The sequence below is a fragment of the Nerophis lumbriciformis genome, linkage group LG15 (genome assembly GCF_033978685.3).
Source record: "Nerophis lumbriciformis linkage group LG15, RoL_Nlum_v2.1, whole genome shotgun sequence".
In the NCBI taxonomy this organism is placed as follows: domain Eukaryota; kingdom Metazoa; phylum Chordata; class Actinopteri; order Syngnathiformes; family Syngnathidae; genus Nerophis; species Nerophis lumbriciformis.
In genome coordinates, this window is record NC_084562.2 from 28,355,199 (window position 1) to 28,372,897 (window position 17,699).

The 17,699-nt window shown below is 39.5% G+C and overlaps 3 protein-coding genes across 8 annotated transcripts in view; 2 read left to right on the plus strand and 1 right to left on the minus strand.

Moving 5' to 3' along the window:
• The window catches only part of zrsr2 (zinc finger (CCCH type), RNA-binding motif and serine/arginine rich 2), a 34,441-nt gene extending 34,266 nt beyond the window's left edge, over positions 1 to 175 (plus strand). For 2 of the 4 annotated variants that reach the window (XR_012050839.1, XR_012050842.1), the window contains one exon: positions 15 to 175. The gene's annotated coding sequence lies outside the window, so the exon portion shown is untranslated. The remainder of the gene's footprint in view (positions 1 to 14) is intronic. The other 2 variants (XR_012050841.1, XR_012050840.1) reach the window with 2 other exon arrangements.
• A 2,712-nt stretch (positions 176 to 2,887) lies between these two features.
• Positions 2,888 to 12,913, minus strand: ap1s2 (adaptor related protein complex 1 subunit sigma 2). 2 transcript variants are annotated; one of them, XM_072914822.1, is made up of 5 exons: positions 12,755 to 12,913; positions 11,874 to 12,052; positions 8,758 to 8,853; positions 8,552 to 8,689; positions 2,888 to 3,407 (listed from the first exon to the last, which is right to left on the minus strand). In XM_072914822.1, the coding sequence occupies exons 2-4, from the start codon at positions 12,050 to 12,052 to the stop codon at positions 8,584 to 8,586; spliced, it is 381 nt and encodes a 126-aa protein (XP_072770923.1). In that variant the 5' UTR covers positions 12,755 to 12,913; the 3' UTR covers positions 2,888 to 3,407; positions 8,552 to 8,583. The 2 variants fall into 2 exon arrangements, with proteins under 2 accessions (XP_072770923.1, XP_072770922.1); XM_072914821.1 differs by having other exon boundaries at positions 8,745 to 8,853.
• A 451-nt stretch (positions 12,914 to 13,364) lies between these two features.
• phka2 (phosphorylase kinase, alpha 2 (liver)) overlaps positions 13,365 to 17,699 on the plus strand; it is a 65,903-nt gene continuing 61,568 nt past the window's right edge. For both annotated transcript variants that reach the window (XM_061974641.2, XM_061974642.2), the window contains exon 1: positions 13,365 to 13,639. In XM_061974641.2, the coding sequence (XP_061830625.2) occupies positions 13,508 to 13,639 (132 nt within the window). In that variant the 5' untranslated portion in view covers positions 13,365 to 13,507. The remainder of the gene's footprint in view (positions 13,640 to 17,699) is intronic.

Below are 17,699 nucleotides of genomic sequence, written 5' to 3' on the forward strand. Positions count from 1 at the left end.
AATATCTGAGTCAGGTCAGAGGTCATGTTTCTTCTTATTCTCTACTACAAACTTCTTATCCGTCAGGTCAAAGGTCACATGTTTCTTCCTATTCTCTACTAGAAACTTCTTATCCATCAAGTCAGAGGTCACATGTTCCTTATTTCATTACAATAAATATTTGAGTCAGGTCAGAGGTCACATGTTCCTTTTTATTTCATTACAATAAATATCTGAGTCAGGTCAGAGGTCATTTTTCTTCTTATTCTCTACTACAAACTTCTTATCCGTCAGGTCAAAGGTCACATGTTTCTTCCTATTCTCTACTAGAAACTTCTTATCCATCAGGTCAGAGGTCACATGTTCCTTCTTATTTCATTACAATAAATGTCTGAGTCAGGTCAGAGGTCACGTTTCTTCTTATTCTGTACTAGAAACTTCTTCTGTCAGGTCAGAGGTCACATCTTCCTTCTTATTTCCATCCATCCATCCATCCATCTTCTTCCGCTTATCCGAGGTCGGGTCGCGGGGGCAGCAGCCTAAGCAGGGAAGCCCAGACTTCCCTCTCCCCAGCCACTTCGTCCAGCTCCTCCCGGGGGATCCCGAGGCGTTCCCAGGCCAGCCGGGAGACATAGTCTTCCCAACGTGTCCTGGGTCTTCCCCGTGGCCTCCTACCGGTCGGACGTGCCCGAAACACCTTCCTAGGGAGGCGTTCGGGTGGCATCCTGACCAGATGCCCGAACCACCTCATCTGGCTCCTCTCCATGTGGAGGAGCAGCGGCTTTACTTTGAGCTCCCCCCGAATGACAGAGCTTCTCACCCTATCTCTAAGGGAGAGCCCCGCCACCCGGCGGAGGAAACTCATTTCGGCCGCTTGTACACGTGATCTTGTCCTTTCGGTCATAACCCAAAGCTCATGACCATAGGTGAGGATGGGAACGTAGATCGACCGGTAAATCGAGAGCTTTGCCTTCCGGCTCAGCTCCTTCTTCACCACATCGGATCGATACAGCGTCCGCATTACTGAAGACGCCGCAACGATCCGCCTGTCGATCTCACGATCCACTCTTCCCCCACTCGTGAACAAGACTCCGAGGTACTTGAACTCCTCCACTTGGGGCAAGATCTCCTCCCCAACCCGGAGATGGCACTCCACCCTTTTCCGGGAGAGAACCATGGACTTGGACTTGGAGGTGCTGATTCCCATCCCAGTCGCTTCACACTCGGCTGCGAACCGATCCAGCGAGAGCTGAAGATCTTGGCCAGATGAAGCCATCAGGACCACATCATCTGCAAATAGCAGAGACCTAATCCTGCAGCCACCAAACCAGATCCCCTCAACGCCCTGACTGCGTCTAGAAATTCTGTCCATAAAAGTTATGAACAGAATGGGTGACAAAGGGCAGCCTTGGCGGAGTCCAACCCTCACTGGAAACGTGTCCGACTTACTGCCGGCAATGCGGACCAAGCTCTGACACTGATCATACAGGGAGCGGACCGCCAAAATCAGACAGTCCGATACCCCATACTCCCTGAGCACTCCCCCACAGGACTTCCCGAGGGACACGGTCGAATGCCTTCTCCAAGTCCACAAAGCACATGTAGACTGGTTGGGCAAACTCCCATGCACCCTCAAGGACCCTGCCCAGAGTATAGAGCTGGTCCACAGTTCCACGACCAGGACGAAAACCACACTGTTCCTCCTGAATCCGAGGTTCGACTATCCGGTGTAGCCTCCTCTCCAGTACACCTGAATAGACCTTACCGGGAAGGCTGAGGAGTGTGATCCCACGATAGTTAGAACACACCCTCCGGTTCCCCTTCTTAAAGAGAGGAACCACCACCCCGGTCTGCCAATCCAGAGGCACCGCCCCCGATGTCCACGCGATGCTGCAGAGTCTTGTCAACCAAGACAGCCCCATAGCATCCAGAGCCTTAAGGAACTCCGGGCGGATCTCATCCACCCCCGGGGCCTTGCCACCGAGGAGCTTTTTAACTACCTCAGCAACCTCAGCCCCAGAAATAGAAGAGCCCACCACAGATTCCCCAGGCACTGCTTCCTCATAGGAAGACGTGTTGGTGGGATTGAGGAGGTCTTCGAAGTATTCCCTCCACCGATCCACAACATCCGCAGTCGAGGTCAGCAGAACACCATCCGCACCATACACGGTGTTGATAGTGCACTGCTTCCCCTTCCTGAGGCGGCGGATGGTGGTCCAGAATCGCTTCGAAGCCGTCCGGAAGTCGTTTTCCATGGCTTCCCCGAACTCCTCCCATGTCCGAGTTTTTGCCTCCGCAACCGCTGAAGCCGCACACCGCTTGGCCTGTCGGTACTTGTCCGCTGCCTCAGGAGTCCTATGAGCCAAAAGAACCCGATAGGACTCCTTCTTCAGCTTGACGGCATCCCTCACCGCCGGTGTCCACCAACGGGTTCTAGGATTACCGCCACGACAGGCACCAACTACCTTGCGGCCACAGCTCCAATCAGCCGCCTCGACAATAGAGGCGCGGAACATGGTCCACTCGGACTCAATGTCCAGCACCTCCCTCGTGACATGTTCAAAGTTCTTCCGGAGGTGGGAATTGAAACTCTCTCTGACAGGAGACTCTGCCAGACGTTCCCAGCAAACCCTCACAATGCGTTTGGGCCTGCCAGGTCTGTCCGGCATCCTCCCCCACCATCGCAGCCAACTCACCACCAGGTGGTGATCGGTTGAAAGCTCCGCCCCTCTCTTCACCCGAGTGTCCAAAACATGAGACCGCAAATCCGATGACACAACTACAAAGTCGATCATGGAACTCCTTCTTATTTCATTACAGTAAATATCTGAGTCAGGTCAGAGGTCACATGTTCCTTATCTTCAGACCATAGAATCAGTGGCAGTCAAAGTGCAAGACAGACAAGTGGTTTCACTTTGCAGACATTTATTGATGTGAACATTGTGTCCAAGTGTAATATTGTTTGGCAGTGAGACTATTGATGTGTTGTTGTCCTGCTGGAGAGAAAGTCAAAGTGATGCCTCTCCTAGCAGGATGAATACTTTCTTACTTGAATACTAACGTGTGACCTCTGATGTCACATGATCACGGCTCTTTGGTCACAGAGAAATAGAAATATATTCCACAAACATAACACTGAACAGGAAGTAGTTGACATGGTACATTAGTCCAAACTTGTTTTCAAGGTCTCCAACAGGAAGTGCTAATAAATGACGATGTTGCTACTTGAGTGTAGTTTTCCACGAGGAGGGGCTGAGGGCATGTGCTACACAAATAGAGACACATAGAAGCACAATCACAGGACATGCTAGACGAGCACACTTGTCAACACAACAGCAAAGACACAAAGTGACACAAACACGACGAACGCTGGCTCGCATTTATGTCAGCCCGATTTCCTCCAAGACACTGCGTGGAGCCTCCGCCTCCTGCACACACACACACACATCATATTACTGTACACTTATTCTTTAACAATGTTCCTGCACACACACATCACATTACTGTACACTGATTCTTTAACAATGTTCCTGCACACACACATCACATTACTGTACACTTATTCTTTAACAATGTTCCTGCACACACACATCACATTACTGTACACTTATTCTCTAACAATGTTCCTGCACACACACATCACATTACTGTACACTGATTCTTTAACAATGTTCCTGCACACACACATCACATTACTGTACACTTATTCTTTAACAATGTTCCTGCACACACACATCACATTACTGTACACTTATTCTCTAACAATGTTCCTGCACACACACATCACATTACTGTACACTTATTCTTTAACAATGTTCCTGCACACACACATCACATTACTGTACACTTATTCTTTAACAATGTTCCTGTACACACACATCACATTACTGTACACTGATTCTTTAATAATGTTCCTGCACACACACATCACATTACTGTACACTTATTCTTTAACAATGTTCCTGTACACACACATCACATTACTGTACACTGATTCTTTAATAATGTTCCTGCACACACACATCACATTACTGTACACTGATTCTTTAACAATGTTCCTGCACACACACATCACATTACTGTACACTTATTCTTTAACAATGTTCCTGCACACACACATCACATTACTGTACACTGATTCTTTAACAATGTTCCTGCACACACACATCACATTACTGTACACTTATTCTTTAACAATGTTCCTGCACACACACATCACATTACTGTACACTTATTCTTTAACAATGTTCCTGCACACACACATCACATTACTGTACACTTATTCTTTAACAATGTTCCTGTACACACACATCACATTACTGTACACTGATTCTTTAATAATGTTCCTGCACACACACATCACATTACTGTACACTGATTCTTTAACAATGTTCCTGCACACACACATCACATTACTGTACACTTATTCTTTAACAATGTTCCTGTACACACACATCACATTACTGTACACTGATTCTTTAATAATGTTCCTGCACACACACATCACATTACTGTACACTGATTCTTTAACAATGTTCCTGCACACACACATCACATTACTGTACACTTATTCTTTAACAATGTTCCTGCACACACACATCACATTACTGTACACTGATTCTTTAACGATGTTCCTGCACACACACATCACATTACTGTACACTTATTCTTTAACGATGTTCCTGCACACACACATCACATTACTGTACACTTATTCTTTAACAATGTTCCTGCACACACACATCACATTACTGTACACTTATTCTTTAACAATGTTCCTGCACACACACATCACATTACTGTACACTTATTCTTTAACAATGTTCCTGTACACACACATCACATTACTGTACACTGATTCTTTAATAATGTTCCTGCACACACACATCACATTACTGTACACTGATTCTTTAACAATGTTCCTGCACACACACATCACATTACTGTACACTTATTCTTTAACGATGTTTCGCAGACACACACATCACATTACATTACTGATGGATAAAACTGTGGAGTACTTTTAGACAAAACTGTGTAGTACTTTTAGACAAAATTGTGTAGTATTTTTAGACAAAACTGTGTAGTATTTTTAGACAAATTGTGTAGTATTTTTAGACAAAACTGTATGAGTACTTCTAGACAGAACTGTGGAGTACTTTTAGACAAAATTGGAGTACTTTTAGACAAAACTGTGGAGTAACTTTAGACAAAACTGTGTATTGCTTTTAGACAAAACTGTGTAGTACTTTTAGACAAAACTGAGTACTTAGACAAAACTGTGTAGTACTATTAGACAAAACTGTGTATTGCTTTTAGACAAAACTGTGTAGTACTTTTAGACAAAACTGTGTAGTACTTTTAGACAAAACTGAGTACTTTTAGACAAAACTGTGTAGTACTTTTAGACAAAACTGAGTACTTTTAGACAAAACTGTGTAGTACTATTAGACAAAACTGTGTATTGCTTTTAGACAAAACTGTGTAGTACTTTTAGACAAAACTGTGTATTGCTTTTAGACAAAACTGTGTAGTACTTTTAGACAAAATTGTGTAGTATTTTTAGACAAAACTGTGTAGTATTTTTAGACAAATTGTGTAGTATTTTTAGACAAAACTGTGTAGTATTTTTAGACAAAACTGTGTGAGTACTTTTAGACAGAACTGTGGAGCACTTTTAGACAAAATTGGAGTACCTTTAGACAAAACTGTGGAGTACTTTTAGACAAAACTGAGTACTTTTAGACAAAACTGAGTACTTTTAGACAAAACTGTGTAGTACTTTTAGACAAAACTGTGTAGTACTTTTAGACAAAACTGTGTAGTACTTTTAGACAAAACTGAGTACTTAGACAAAACTGTGTAGTACTATTAGACAAAACTGTGTATTGCTTTTAGACAAAACTGTGTAGTACTTTTAGACAAAACTGTGTAGTACTTTTAGACAAAACTGAGTACTTTTAGACAAAACTGTGTAGTACTTTTAGACAAAACTGAGTACTTTTAGACAAAACTGTGTAGTACTATTAGACAAAACTGTGTATTGCTTTTAGACAAAACTGTGTAGTACTTTTAGACAAAACTGAGTACTTTTAGACAAAACTGTGTAGTACTATTAGACAAAACTGTGTATTGCTTTTAGACAAAACTGTGTAGTACTTTTAGACAAAATTGTGTAGTATTTTTAGACAAAACTGTGTAGTATTTTTAGACAAATTGTGTAGTATTTTTAGACAAAACTGTGTAGTATTTTTAGACAAAACTGTGTGAGTACTTTTAGACAGAACTGTGGAGCACTTTTAGACAAAATTGGAGTACCTTTAGACAAAACTGTGTAGTACTTTTAGACAAAACTGTGTAGTACTTTTAGACAAAACTGTGTAGTACTTTTAGACAAATTGTGTAGTATTTTTAGACAAAACTAGTATTTTTAGACAAAACTGTGTGAGTACTTTTAGACAGAACTGTGTAGTACTTTTAGACAAAATTGTGTAGTATTTTTAGACAAAACTGTGTAGTATTTTTAGACAAATTGTGTAGTATTTTTAGACAAAACTGTGTAGTATTTTTAGACAAATTGTGTAGTATTTTTTAGACAAAACTGTAGTATTTTTAGACAAAACTGTGAGTACTTTTAGACAGAACTGTGTAGTACTTTTAGACAAAATTGTGTAGTATTTTTAGACAAAACTGTAGTATTTTTAGACAAAACTGTGTGAGTACTTTTAGACAGAACTGTGTAGTACTTTTAGACAAAATTGTGTAGTATTTTTAGACAAAACTGTGTAGTATTTTTAGACAAATTGTGTAGTATTTTAGACAAAACTGTGTAGTATTTTTAGACAAATTGTGTAGTATTTTTAGACAAAACTGTGTGAGTACTTTTAGACAAAATTGTGTAGTATTTTTAGACAAAACTGTGTAGTACTTTTAGACAAAATTGTGTAGTATTTTTAGACAAAACTGTGTAGTATTTTTAGACAAATTGTGTAGTATTTTTAGACAAAACTGTGTGAGTACTTTAAGCCAGAACTGTGGAGCACTTTTAGACAAAATTGGAGTACCTTTAGACAAAACTGTGTAGTACTTTTAGACAAAACTGTGTAGTACTTTTAGACAAAACTGTGTAGTACTTTTAGACAAAACTGTGTAGTACTTTTAGACAAAACTGTATTGCTATTAGACAAAACTGTGTAGTACTTTTAGACAAATTGTGTAGTATTTTTAGACAAAACTAGTATTTTTAGACAAAACTGTGTGAGTACTTTTAGACAGAACTGTGTAGTACTTTTAGACAAAATTGTGTAGTATTTTTAGACAAAACTGTAGTATTTTTAGACAAAACTGTGTGAGTACTTTTAGACAGAACTGTGTAGTACTTTTAGACAAAATTGTGTAGTATTTTTAGACAAAACTGTGTAGTATTTTTAGACAAATTGTGTAGTATTTTAGACAAAACTGTGTAGTATTTTTAGACAAATTGTGTAGTATTTTTAGACAAAACTGTAGTATTTTTAGACAAAACTGTGTGAGTACTTTTAGACAGAACTGTGTAGTACTTTTAGACAAAATTGTGTAGTATTTTTAGACAAAACTGTGTAGTATTTTTAGACAAAACTGTAGTATTTTAAGACAAAACTGTGTGAGTACTTTTAGACAAATTGTGTAGTATTTTAGACAAAACTGTGTAGTATTTTTAGACAAATTGTGTAGTATTTTAGACAAAACTGTGTAGTATTTTTAGACAAATTGTGTAGTATTTTTAGACAAAACTGTGTGAGTACTTTTAGACAGAACTGTGTAGTACTTTTAGACAAAATTGTGTAGTATTTTTAGACAAAACTGTGTAGTACTTTTAGACAAAATTGTGTAGTATTTTTAGACAAAACTGTAGTATTTTTAGACAAATTGTGTAGTATTTTTAGACAAAACTGTGTAGTATTTTTAGACAAAACTGTGTGAGTACTTTTAGACAGAACTGTGGAGCACTTTTAGACAAAATTGGAGTACCTTTAGACAAAACTGTGTAGTACTTTTAGACAAACATGTAGTACTTTTAGACAAACGTGTAGTACTTTTAGACAAACGTTTAATACTTTTAGACAAACATGTAGTACTTTTAGACAAACGTTTAATACTTTTAGACAAACATGTATTACTTTTAGACAAACGTGTAGTACTTTTAGACAAACATGTATTACTTTTAGACATACGTGTAGTACTTTTAGACAAACGTGTAGTACTTTTAGACAAACGTTTAATACTTTTAGACAAACGTTTAATACTTTTAGACAAACGTTTAATACTTTTAGACAAACGTTTAATACTTTTAGACAAACGTGTAGTACTTTAAGACAAACATGTATTACTTTTAGACAAACATGTAGTACTTTTAGACATACGTGTAGTACTTTTAGACAAACATGGAGTACTTTTAGACATACGTGTAGTACTTTTAGACAAACATGTAGTACTTTTAGACAAACGTTTAATACTTTTAGACAAACGTGTAGTACTTTTAGACATACGTGGAGTACTTTTGGGCTAAATGTTAGTGTTTAGGCTGCCTTACCTCCTGCAGCAGGTCGGCTTGTTCTATGGCCTTCAGCACATTTTTCTTGGAGGTCTCCTGGGCTTCCCCACCCAGCAGGAACTCATCCAGGATGAAGTAGGCCTTCTCGAAGTTGAAGATGATATCCAGCTCACACACCTGCGAGCAGTCAGGTGAGCAAGTACGTCCTGTGGCCAACAGTAGTACTACTCACGCTGCCAAAGTACTTGTCCAACAGCTCCACGTATCGATGGATGATCTCCAAGGTGATCAGCTCGTTGTCCTGATCCTCCACCGCACAGCAGAAGTACAAGCTGGCGTATCTGCAACACATCACACGTCTCGGTGAGTGTCATTTAGACACACTATCACTCATCCATCACTCTTACTGTGGAATTGATAGCAATATTGATAGGAATGTACATACTGTAATGTACTTCTCACCTCTTGTAAACAATATTTGGGAGTGTACCTACTAGAGATGCGCGGATAGGCAATTATTTCATCCGCAACCGCATCAGAAAGTCGTCAACCATCCGCCATCCACCCGATGTAACATTTGATCAGACCTGCACCCGCCCGCCATCCGCCCGCACCCGCCCGTTGTTATATATCTAATATAGACGATGCAAGGCATTAGTGAGGCATACCTGCCAACTACTCCGGTTTTCCCGTAATTCGTACGGTTTTCATCAACCTATTCCGGGTTACGGTTGCAGTGATAAAAAATACGGTTTTTCATTAATTAAAAAAAAAAAAGGGTGAAAACTACGCGAATTGCACCTTGTGCAGACAAGATTTTTCGATCGGACACGGAGGAATTAGCCATGTAAAAGACCACGTTGGGACAAAAAAACACAAGTCTAATGCCGTTGCTAGCGATACAAGTGGAAAACTTTCAACGTTTTTCGTCGCCCAAACAGATTCTTTGGATGTGATAAATGCCGAAGTTTTATTTACGGAGGCAATAATTGAGCATGGACTTCCAATCGCACTGGCTGATCACATGGGACAGTTAAATGTTTGTAATGCAACCTTTAAAAATCATTACGCGGTGATCGCGGTCCCAAAAATAAACTTTTCTTGCATGATAATGTCCAGAAAAACTCACTTTATATTACTATAGAGTCCTTTTAACGAATGAGTTTGATGGTTTATCACAAACCTTAAATGAAAGAAGTCCTTTGTTCTCCTGCACCATGCATGCGCTTTGGCCTTGCTTCGTGTTTGGTGCGCAATCCTGTCGGCTGTATTTCACAGCACGTCTTTGACAACTTGAAGTGGCATAAAACATTTGAAACAAAGGGGTTATAGGAACAATCACTTTCAGTGTTTTATGCCACTTCAAGTAAACTTATCATAAAGTTACCATATCATTTTTGCAGTATGATCAATCTGATAGAATAAATTTGGATTTTAGCCACAAAAAGGTAATGACACCAATGTTATCTATTGGAATTGTTTAGTACTGTTATACTGTTAAAAGTGTTTATACTATTTATGCTTTCAAGTCCAAGTTAAAGAAATCTTGTTAAATGTTGACAGCATAACTACCAAAATACAGAAGTATGTCCTTAATATTTTTGCAGTGCTATTTCTGTTGAAAAGTTAAAATGATTACATTAGAGATGTGATGTGCCACTTTTCAAGTGTCTGATGGCTTAAATTAATTTTCATTAATTTTTCATATTTTGAATTCTTTTGAAAGGCTTACAAAAAAACTACATTTGAATTGTAATTCCATGCTATTGACAGGACTATTAATTTTAATGAAGTTAGCTTACCATGTTTACAGTATGATAATTGTGATAGAAATGTGAATTTTAGGCACAGAATATTTTTTACAATTGAACAAGGCAGTAGATTATACAAGCTTGGACAGAAAGTTAATAATGACACCAATTTTTTTTTTAATGGAATTGTTTAGTACTGTTTTACCATTTGTTTACTGGAAAAAGTGTTTATACTGTTTATACTTTCAATTAACAAATTGAAGTCTTGTGAAAGGTTGACAGGATAACTGGCATTAACTGTCAAAATAATTTCAAACTATTGAAGTTAGCTTACAGAATAAACATGTCAATCAACCCATATGATTTTTGCTGTAATATTTTTGTTTTGAAAAGTCACTGTGACTGATAGAAAAGTGATGGTTTTAGCAACATTTTAACCTGTCTGAATGCTAATAATTATTTTGCGTCGGGGGGCGAAGCCCTGAACCCTCCACCAGGACTTTGTCCTGGACCTACCGGGGCCTGCAGCCCTTGGACCCTGGCTACTAGGTTTTTCTGATTTCAAAAGTTGGCAGGTATGGTGAGGTTATAAAGCTTTTGCCTGTTAAAGAAAGGAGACTGATCCAATGCAGTACAGACATTCGCGTGCCACGTTGTCACGACCCAGACGCACACCAGTGCGCAATCATATGGGAGCCGCGCTGAGCGCACCTCCAAGCGCGTCTCGCTGCCGGCGACGGCCGGGTATGGGCCCAACGCTCCAGCGCCATCCATTTTCAGGGCTAGTTGATTCGGCAGGTGGGTTGTTACACACTCCTTAGCGGGTTCCAACTTCCATGGCCACCGTCCTGCTCTCTATATCAACCAGGGTGAGCCCCACCCCTTTCGTGAGCGCACTGCGCGCGGAGTGACCCCTGTTACGCGCCCCCCGGCAACAGGGGTGGCGGGCAGGTAAGCTGCGCGGGCGGAGCGCGCGGAGTGACCCCTGTTACGAGCCCCCGGCCACGGGGGTGGCGGGCAGGTAAGCTGCTTACCTGCTGCGCGTGACGCCGGCCGCGGCGAAGGCGGACGAGGCGGGGTGTCGGTGCGGTGGGCGCGGTGGTGACCCTGGACGTGCGTCGGGCCCTTCTCGCGGATCGCCTCAGCTACGGCTCCCGGTGGGGCCCTCTCGGGGGAAGGGGCCTCGGTCCCGGACCCCGGCGAGGCGTCCCTTCTCCGCTCCGTAAAAGTGTCCATCTCTTTTCTTTTTTCTTCTTCTGTTGTGGCATATGCTGCAGGTGCCTGCTCGTTTTTCGTATGTGGGTAACAACATTTAACTATGTATATATATTTACCAATTGGTTTAACTGCCACCCGCCTGAATCTATTTAAAATCTAATTTTTTTTTATTTCAATCGCCCGACCCGACCCGCGGATAAAATCTAATTTTTTTTTATTTCATCCGCCCGATCCGCGGATAATCCACGGACTCCGCGGTTGTGCCCGCAAACCGCGCATCTCTAGTGCCTACCGTAGTTGTCACCTCTTGTAAACAATCTTTGTGAATGTATCTACTGTAGTTCTCACCTCTTATAAACAATCTTTGTGAATGTATCTACTGTAGTTCTCACCTCTTGTAAACAATCTTCAGGTCTCTCCACTCCAAGAAGCTGCACATCTTGGGCTTCCTGGCCAGGATGGTCTGGACCAGGTCCCTGGAGATCTTCTTCCTCTCCTTGTCAGAAAGAGGTACATACCACTTCTGCAGGCGCAGCTTGCCTTGGCGGCTGAACAGCAGCATGAACTGCATCTGAATAATAATAATAATAATAACATGTTCATCATGCATCTGAATAATAACATGTTCATCATGCATCTGAATAATAATAACATGTTCATCATGCATCTGAATAATAATAATAATAACATGTTCATCATGCATCTGAATAATAATAACATGTTCATCATGCATCTGAATAATAATAATAATAACATGTTCATCATGCATCTGAATAATAATAATAATAACATGTTCATCATGCATCTGAATAATAATAACATGTTCATCATGCATCTGAATAATAATAATAATAACATGTTCATCATGCATCTGAATAATAATAATAATAACATGTTCATCATGCATCTGAATAATAATAACATGTTCATCATGCATCTGAATAATAATAATAATAACATGTTCATCATGCATCTGAATAATAATAATAATAACATGTTCATCATGCATCTGAATAATAATAACATGTTCATCATGCATCTGAATAATAATAACATGTTTTGCCATACAGAAAGATAAGATCCACAGTTTATGTAAAATAAACAGGAGATAATAAAAGATGATATTTGAGTACATTTTAATAATAATTGGTGTCATTTTAGCACATTTGTGACTCTTCGTTGCAAAGTTAGCTATTGTGTCGCTAATAACTGCACAACACGCTATAATATAACACAACATGTTCAAGCAGCCTCACGCAAATAAACATTTTACCTTCGGGCGTGTTCTCCCAGAGGAACTTTGAAGACAGCGAACACTTTTAAAGACAAGAAGAGGAGAAGAAGGTGGAAGACTTAGCGCCTGCTGGAGCTAACTTGCTAGCGAGTGATAGCGAGGTAGACCTGCTCTCCGCTGATTGGACACAACACAGCAGGAGGCGTCTTGTGATTGGCCAGGAGATTCCGTTACGTGACGTCACATAGACCTGCTCTCTGCTGATTGGACACAACACAGCAGAGGCGTCTTGTGATTGGTCAGTAGATTCCGTTACGTGACGTCACACGTTTGGCCACACATTGTTTTTGTTTTTTTTGCCACTTTTCTTTCATTAATCGACATCAATTCGTCCTTTTTGTTCTCATTTGATAGATTTTTGCTTGATCGTGGCATTGAGATAAAAGCTTGTCGTGTTTACGTTAGAAACACATCCGTCTTGGCAGAGAGTTTCAGTGCCCCCTGCCGACAAACGCATGCAACTACACTTTCCCTGCTTGTGCTCATCAAACAAGTCAACGCGTTTGTCTTCACAGCACGTCGCTTTCTCCATCTTATTTACACTCTATGTCGCTTTCTCCACCTTATTTACACTCTTCAGCTCCATTCTATGTCGCTTTCTCCACCTTATTTACACTCTTCAGCTCCATTCTATGTCGCTTTCTCCACCTTATTTCCCCTCTTCATCTCCATTCTATGTGCGGCTCCAACCGTGTGACGTCAGCCAGCCTGCAGAGGATCGACGGTCAGTAAATGACAACAATCTTCTTGTGCAGCAGGCAAAGACGACGTGACGCGGGACAGAAGATGAGGAGCCGCAGTAATTCCGGAGTGAGGCTGGATGGATATGTCCGCTTGGTGCAGGAGACCATCTTGTGTCACCAGGTGAGTGGCCTGCACTCTGCACCTGCATGTGACGTCATCAACACAAAGCACTCCTATTTTCACTTCCGAGAGAAAGTTGCTTTGTGAACAATGTAAGGCTGCAGCTAACGATTATTTTTCTATCGATTAATCTATAGATTATTTTTTTCGATTAATCGGTTAATCTATAGATTATTTTTTTCGATTAATCTACAGATAATTTTTCCTTTTACCGATTATTTTATTTATTTAAAATGAAGATGAAAAAATAAATGTAGGCCAGTTTTTTTCAAAAGGCATGGCTTTTATTTACAAAAAAAAAAAGTATGGCCACTCAGTCAACATTGACAACAACATGACAAAATATTCTGTAACAATGTAAACATTTAACAAAATTAAAAGTCAAATCAAATCAAATCAACTTTATTTATAGAGCACATTTAAAATTTACCACAGGGGTAGCCAAAGTGCTGTACAATGAGCAGGTTAAAAGATAAAACGAGTACCGAGCAAACACAACACAACACAAACAGAACACGATAAAAAAATAAATAATTAAAATAGAATAAATAAAAACATAAAAACAGGATCACAGCAGGTGTATTATGGGGCGCCATTGCAGGATGGATATCACTCAGTGTTAAAAGCCATGGAATAAAAGTATGTTTTTAAGAGAGATTTAAAAACAGGAAGAGAGGAGGCTTGTCTAACACTCAGGGGTAGGTCGTTCCAGAGCTTGGGAGCAGCAACGGCGAAAGCTCTGTCACCTCTAAGCTTCAGCCTTGTGTCAGGGACCGTCAACAGCAGCTGATCGGCTGATCTTAAGGATCGGGTGGGGCAGTAAGGCTGAAGGAGGTCGGAGAGATAGGTTGGCGCGAGGTTGTTTAGACATTTAAAAACAAATAAAAGGAGTTTAAAATGTATTCGGTAACGCACAGGGAGCCAGTGAAGGGACGCTAAAATAGGGGTGATGTGCTCACGTCTGCGGGTCTGTGTTAGCAGACGAGCAGCAGAGTTCTGCACGAGCTGCAGGCGGGCGAGGGAGGCCTGGCTAATGCCAACATACAGGGCATTACAATAATCAAGACGAGTCGAGATAAAAGCGTGGATTAATTTCTCAAGATCATGTCTTGATAGAAGCGGTTTCACTTTCGCTATTTGGCGTAATTGATAAAAGCTTTTTTGAACGACGCTGCTGATTTGTTTTTCGAATTTAAAATCTGAGTCAAACTTTACCCCCAGGTTTGTGACAGAGTCGCTGAGATACGGGGTCAGAGTGCCGAGGTCAACGTTGGGGGAGGGAGAGCGACTTGGACCGAACAACATAACTTCTGTTTTATCTTCATTTAGGCTCAGGAAGTTAGCTGAAAGCCAGACTTTGATGTCGTGCAGGCAGTCAATAAGACGTTGAACCGTGTTATTTTGTGCCATGGGAAAATAAATCTGGCAATCATCGGCATAAAAATGAAATGAAATGAAATGAAATGAAAATAAATCTGGCAATCATCGGCGTAAAAATGAAATGCAATACTGTACTTCCTAAAAATAGAACCAAGGGGGAGAAGGTAAAGCGCAAATAAAATTGGGGCAAGGATTGAGCCCTGGGGGACCCCATGTGGTAAAGGAGCTGTGGACGACATAAAACTGTCTACTTTTACACAAAAACTCCTGTCGGTTAGGTACGACCGGAACCAGTTGAGGGCGGCGCCCTTAATGCCCACACAGTTCTCAAGACGAGTGATTAAGGTGGCTTATTTGCTTTTAATGTGCAAATATAAAAGTAAACATCCAGTGCAAATCTTAATATTCTGCAATAGTATAAGCATTTCAAAAGTAAAAGTATTGCTTATTTTGCTTTAAAATGTGCAAAAATAAAGATAAACATCCAATTCAAAAAAGTGCAAAACGGAAATATTCTGTAACAACAGTGTAAACATTTCAACAAAAGTAAAAGTATTGCTTATTTGCTAAAAATGTGCAAAAATAAAGATAAACATCCAATACAAAAAAGTGCAAAACGAAATATTCTGTAACAACAGTGTAAACATTTCAACAAAAGTAAAAGTATTGCTTATTTTGCTTAATAACACAACAATGATAGTATGATTAAAGTGAAAGTTAATTGTTGGTTTGTACATAGTATACGTAATTGTTAATGTTGTAAAAGGTATTTGCACAACTAATTAACGTTAGCGTTACTCAGTGGCCTAGTGGTTAGAGTGTCCGCCCTGAGATCGGTAGGTTGTGAGTTCAAACCCCGGCCGAGTCATACCAAAGACTATAAAAATGGGACCCATTACCTCCCTGCTTGGCACTCAGCATCAAGGGTTGGAATTGGGGGTTAAATCACCAAAATGATTCCCGGGCGCGGCCACCGCTGCTGCCCACTGCTCCCCTCACCTCCCAGGGGGTGATCAAGGGTGATGGGTCAAATGCAGAGAATAATCTCGCCACACCTAGTGTGTGTGTGACAATCATTGGTACTTTAACTTTAACTTTAACTTTAAAAGTAAAAGTATTGCTTATTTGCTAAAATGTGCAAAAATAAAGATAAACATCCAATTCAAAAAAGTGCAAAACGGAAATATTCTGTAACAACAGTGTAAACATTTCAACAAAAGTAAAACTTTTGCTTATTTGCTAAAAATGTGCAAAAATAAAGATAAACATCCAATACAAAAAAGTGCAAAACGAAATATTCTGTAACAACAGTGTAAACATTTCAACAAAAGTAAAAGTATTGCTTATTTTGCTTAATAACACAACAATGATAGTATGATTAAAGTGAAAGTTAATTGTTGGTTTGTACATAGTATACGTAATTGTTAATGTTGTAAAAGGTATTTGCACAACTAATTAACGTTAGCGTTAAAGAGGAGCGCGTCTTTGTAAACACTGAACAGGCACGCCAAACGCTCCTCTCAGAGCGAAACGGTGCTTTAGTTTATGAATTTACAACGCAGATACAAATGACACATTCATGTTTTTGTGTAATGATGACAACGTATACTCACGCGGACGATTGACTAGTTGATGGTGATGGCAAGAACGCTGCCGTTGTGCTGCTATGATAGGCCATTTCCGCTCGACGCAGTGTGCATACAACAACATTATTAGCAGAGGTGGGTAGAGTAGCCAGAAATTGTACTCAAGTAAGAGTACTGTTACTTTAGAGATTTATTACTCATGTAAAAGTAAGGAGTAGTCACCCAAATATTTACTTGAGTAAAAGTAAAAAGTGTGAAAAAACTACTCAAGTACTGAGTAACATACACACACATATCATATATATATATATATATATATATATATATATATATATATATATATATATATATATATATATATATATATATATATATAATAACAATGTGTCCAATAATGTGTTGTTGTAGTTTATGAACAACATGATATGATATTTAATAGCTTCCTAATGGAGATGAAACACATCAATGACATCATACAACTGTAAAGAAGTACAAAGATCATGAAAAACAACAAGGAGGAAAGAATAATGAAATGACATTTGATGAGTGGCTTTATTATTATGACTATTTGTACTTATATCTGCTGTAATAAAACACTGATGATGTATTCCATAGTGGAATCACATTATTTTGTCTTAGTGATGATGGACATGACACAACAATAATAATCATCATAATAATAAACTACTTAGTGATGATGGACATGACACAACAATAATAATCATCATCATAATAAACTACTTAGTGATGATGGACACGACGCAACAATAATAGTCATCATAATAATAAACTACTTAGTGATGATGGACATGACACAACAATAATAATCATCATAATAATAAACTACTTAGTGATGATGGACATGACACAACAATAATAATCATCATAATAATAAACTACTTAGTGATGATGGACAGGACACAACAATAATAATCATCATAATAATAAACTACTTAGTGATGATGGACACGACGCAACAATAATAATCATCATAATAATAAACTACTTAGTGATGATGGACATGACACAATAATAATAATCATCATAATAATAAACTACTTAGTGATGATGGACACGACACAGCAACAATAATA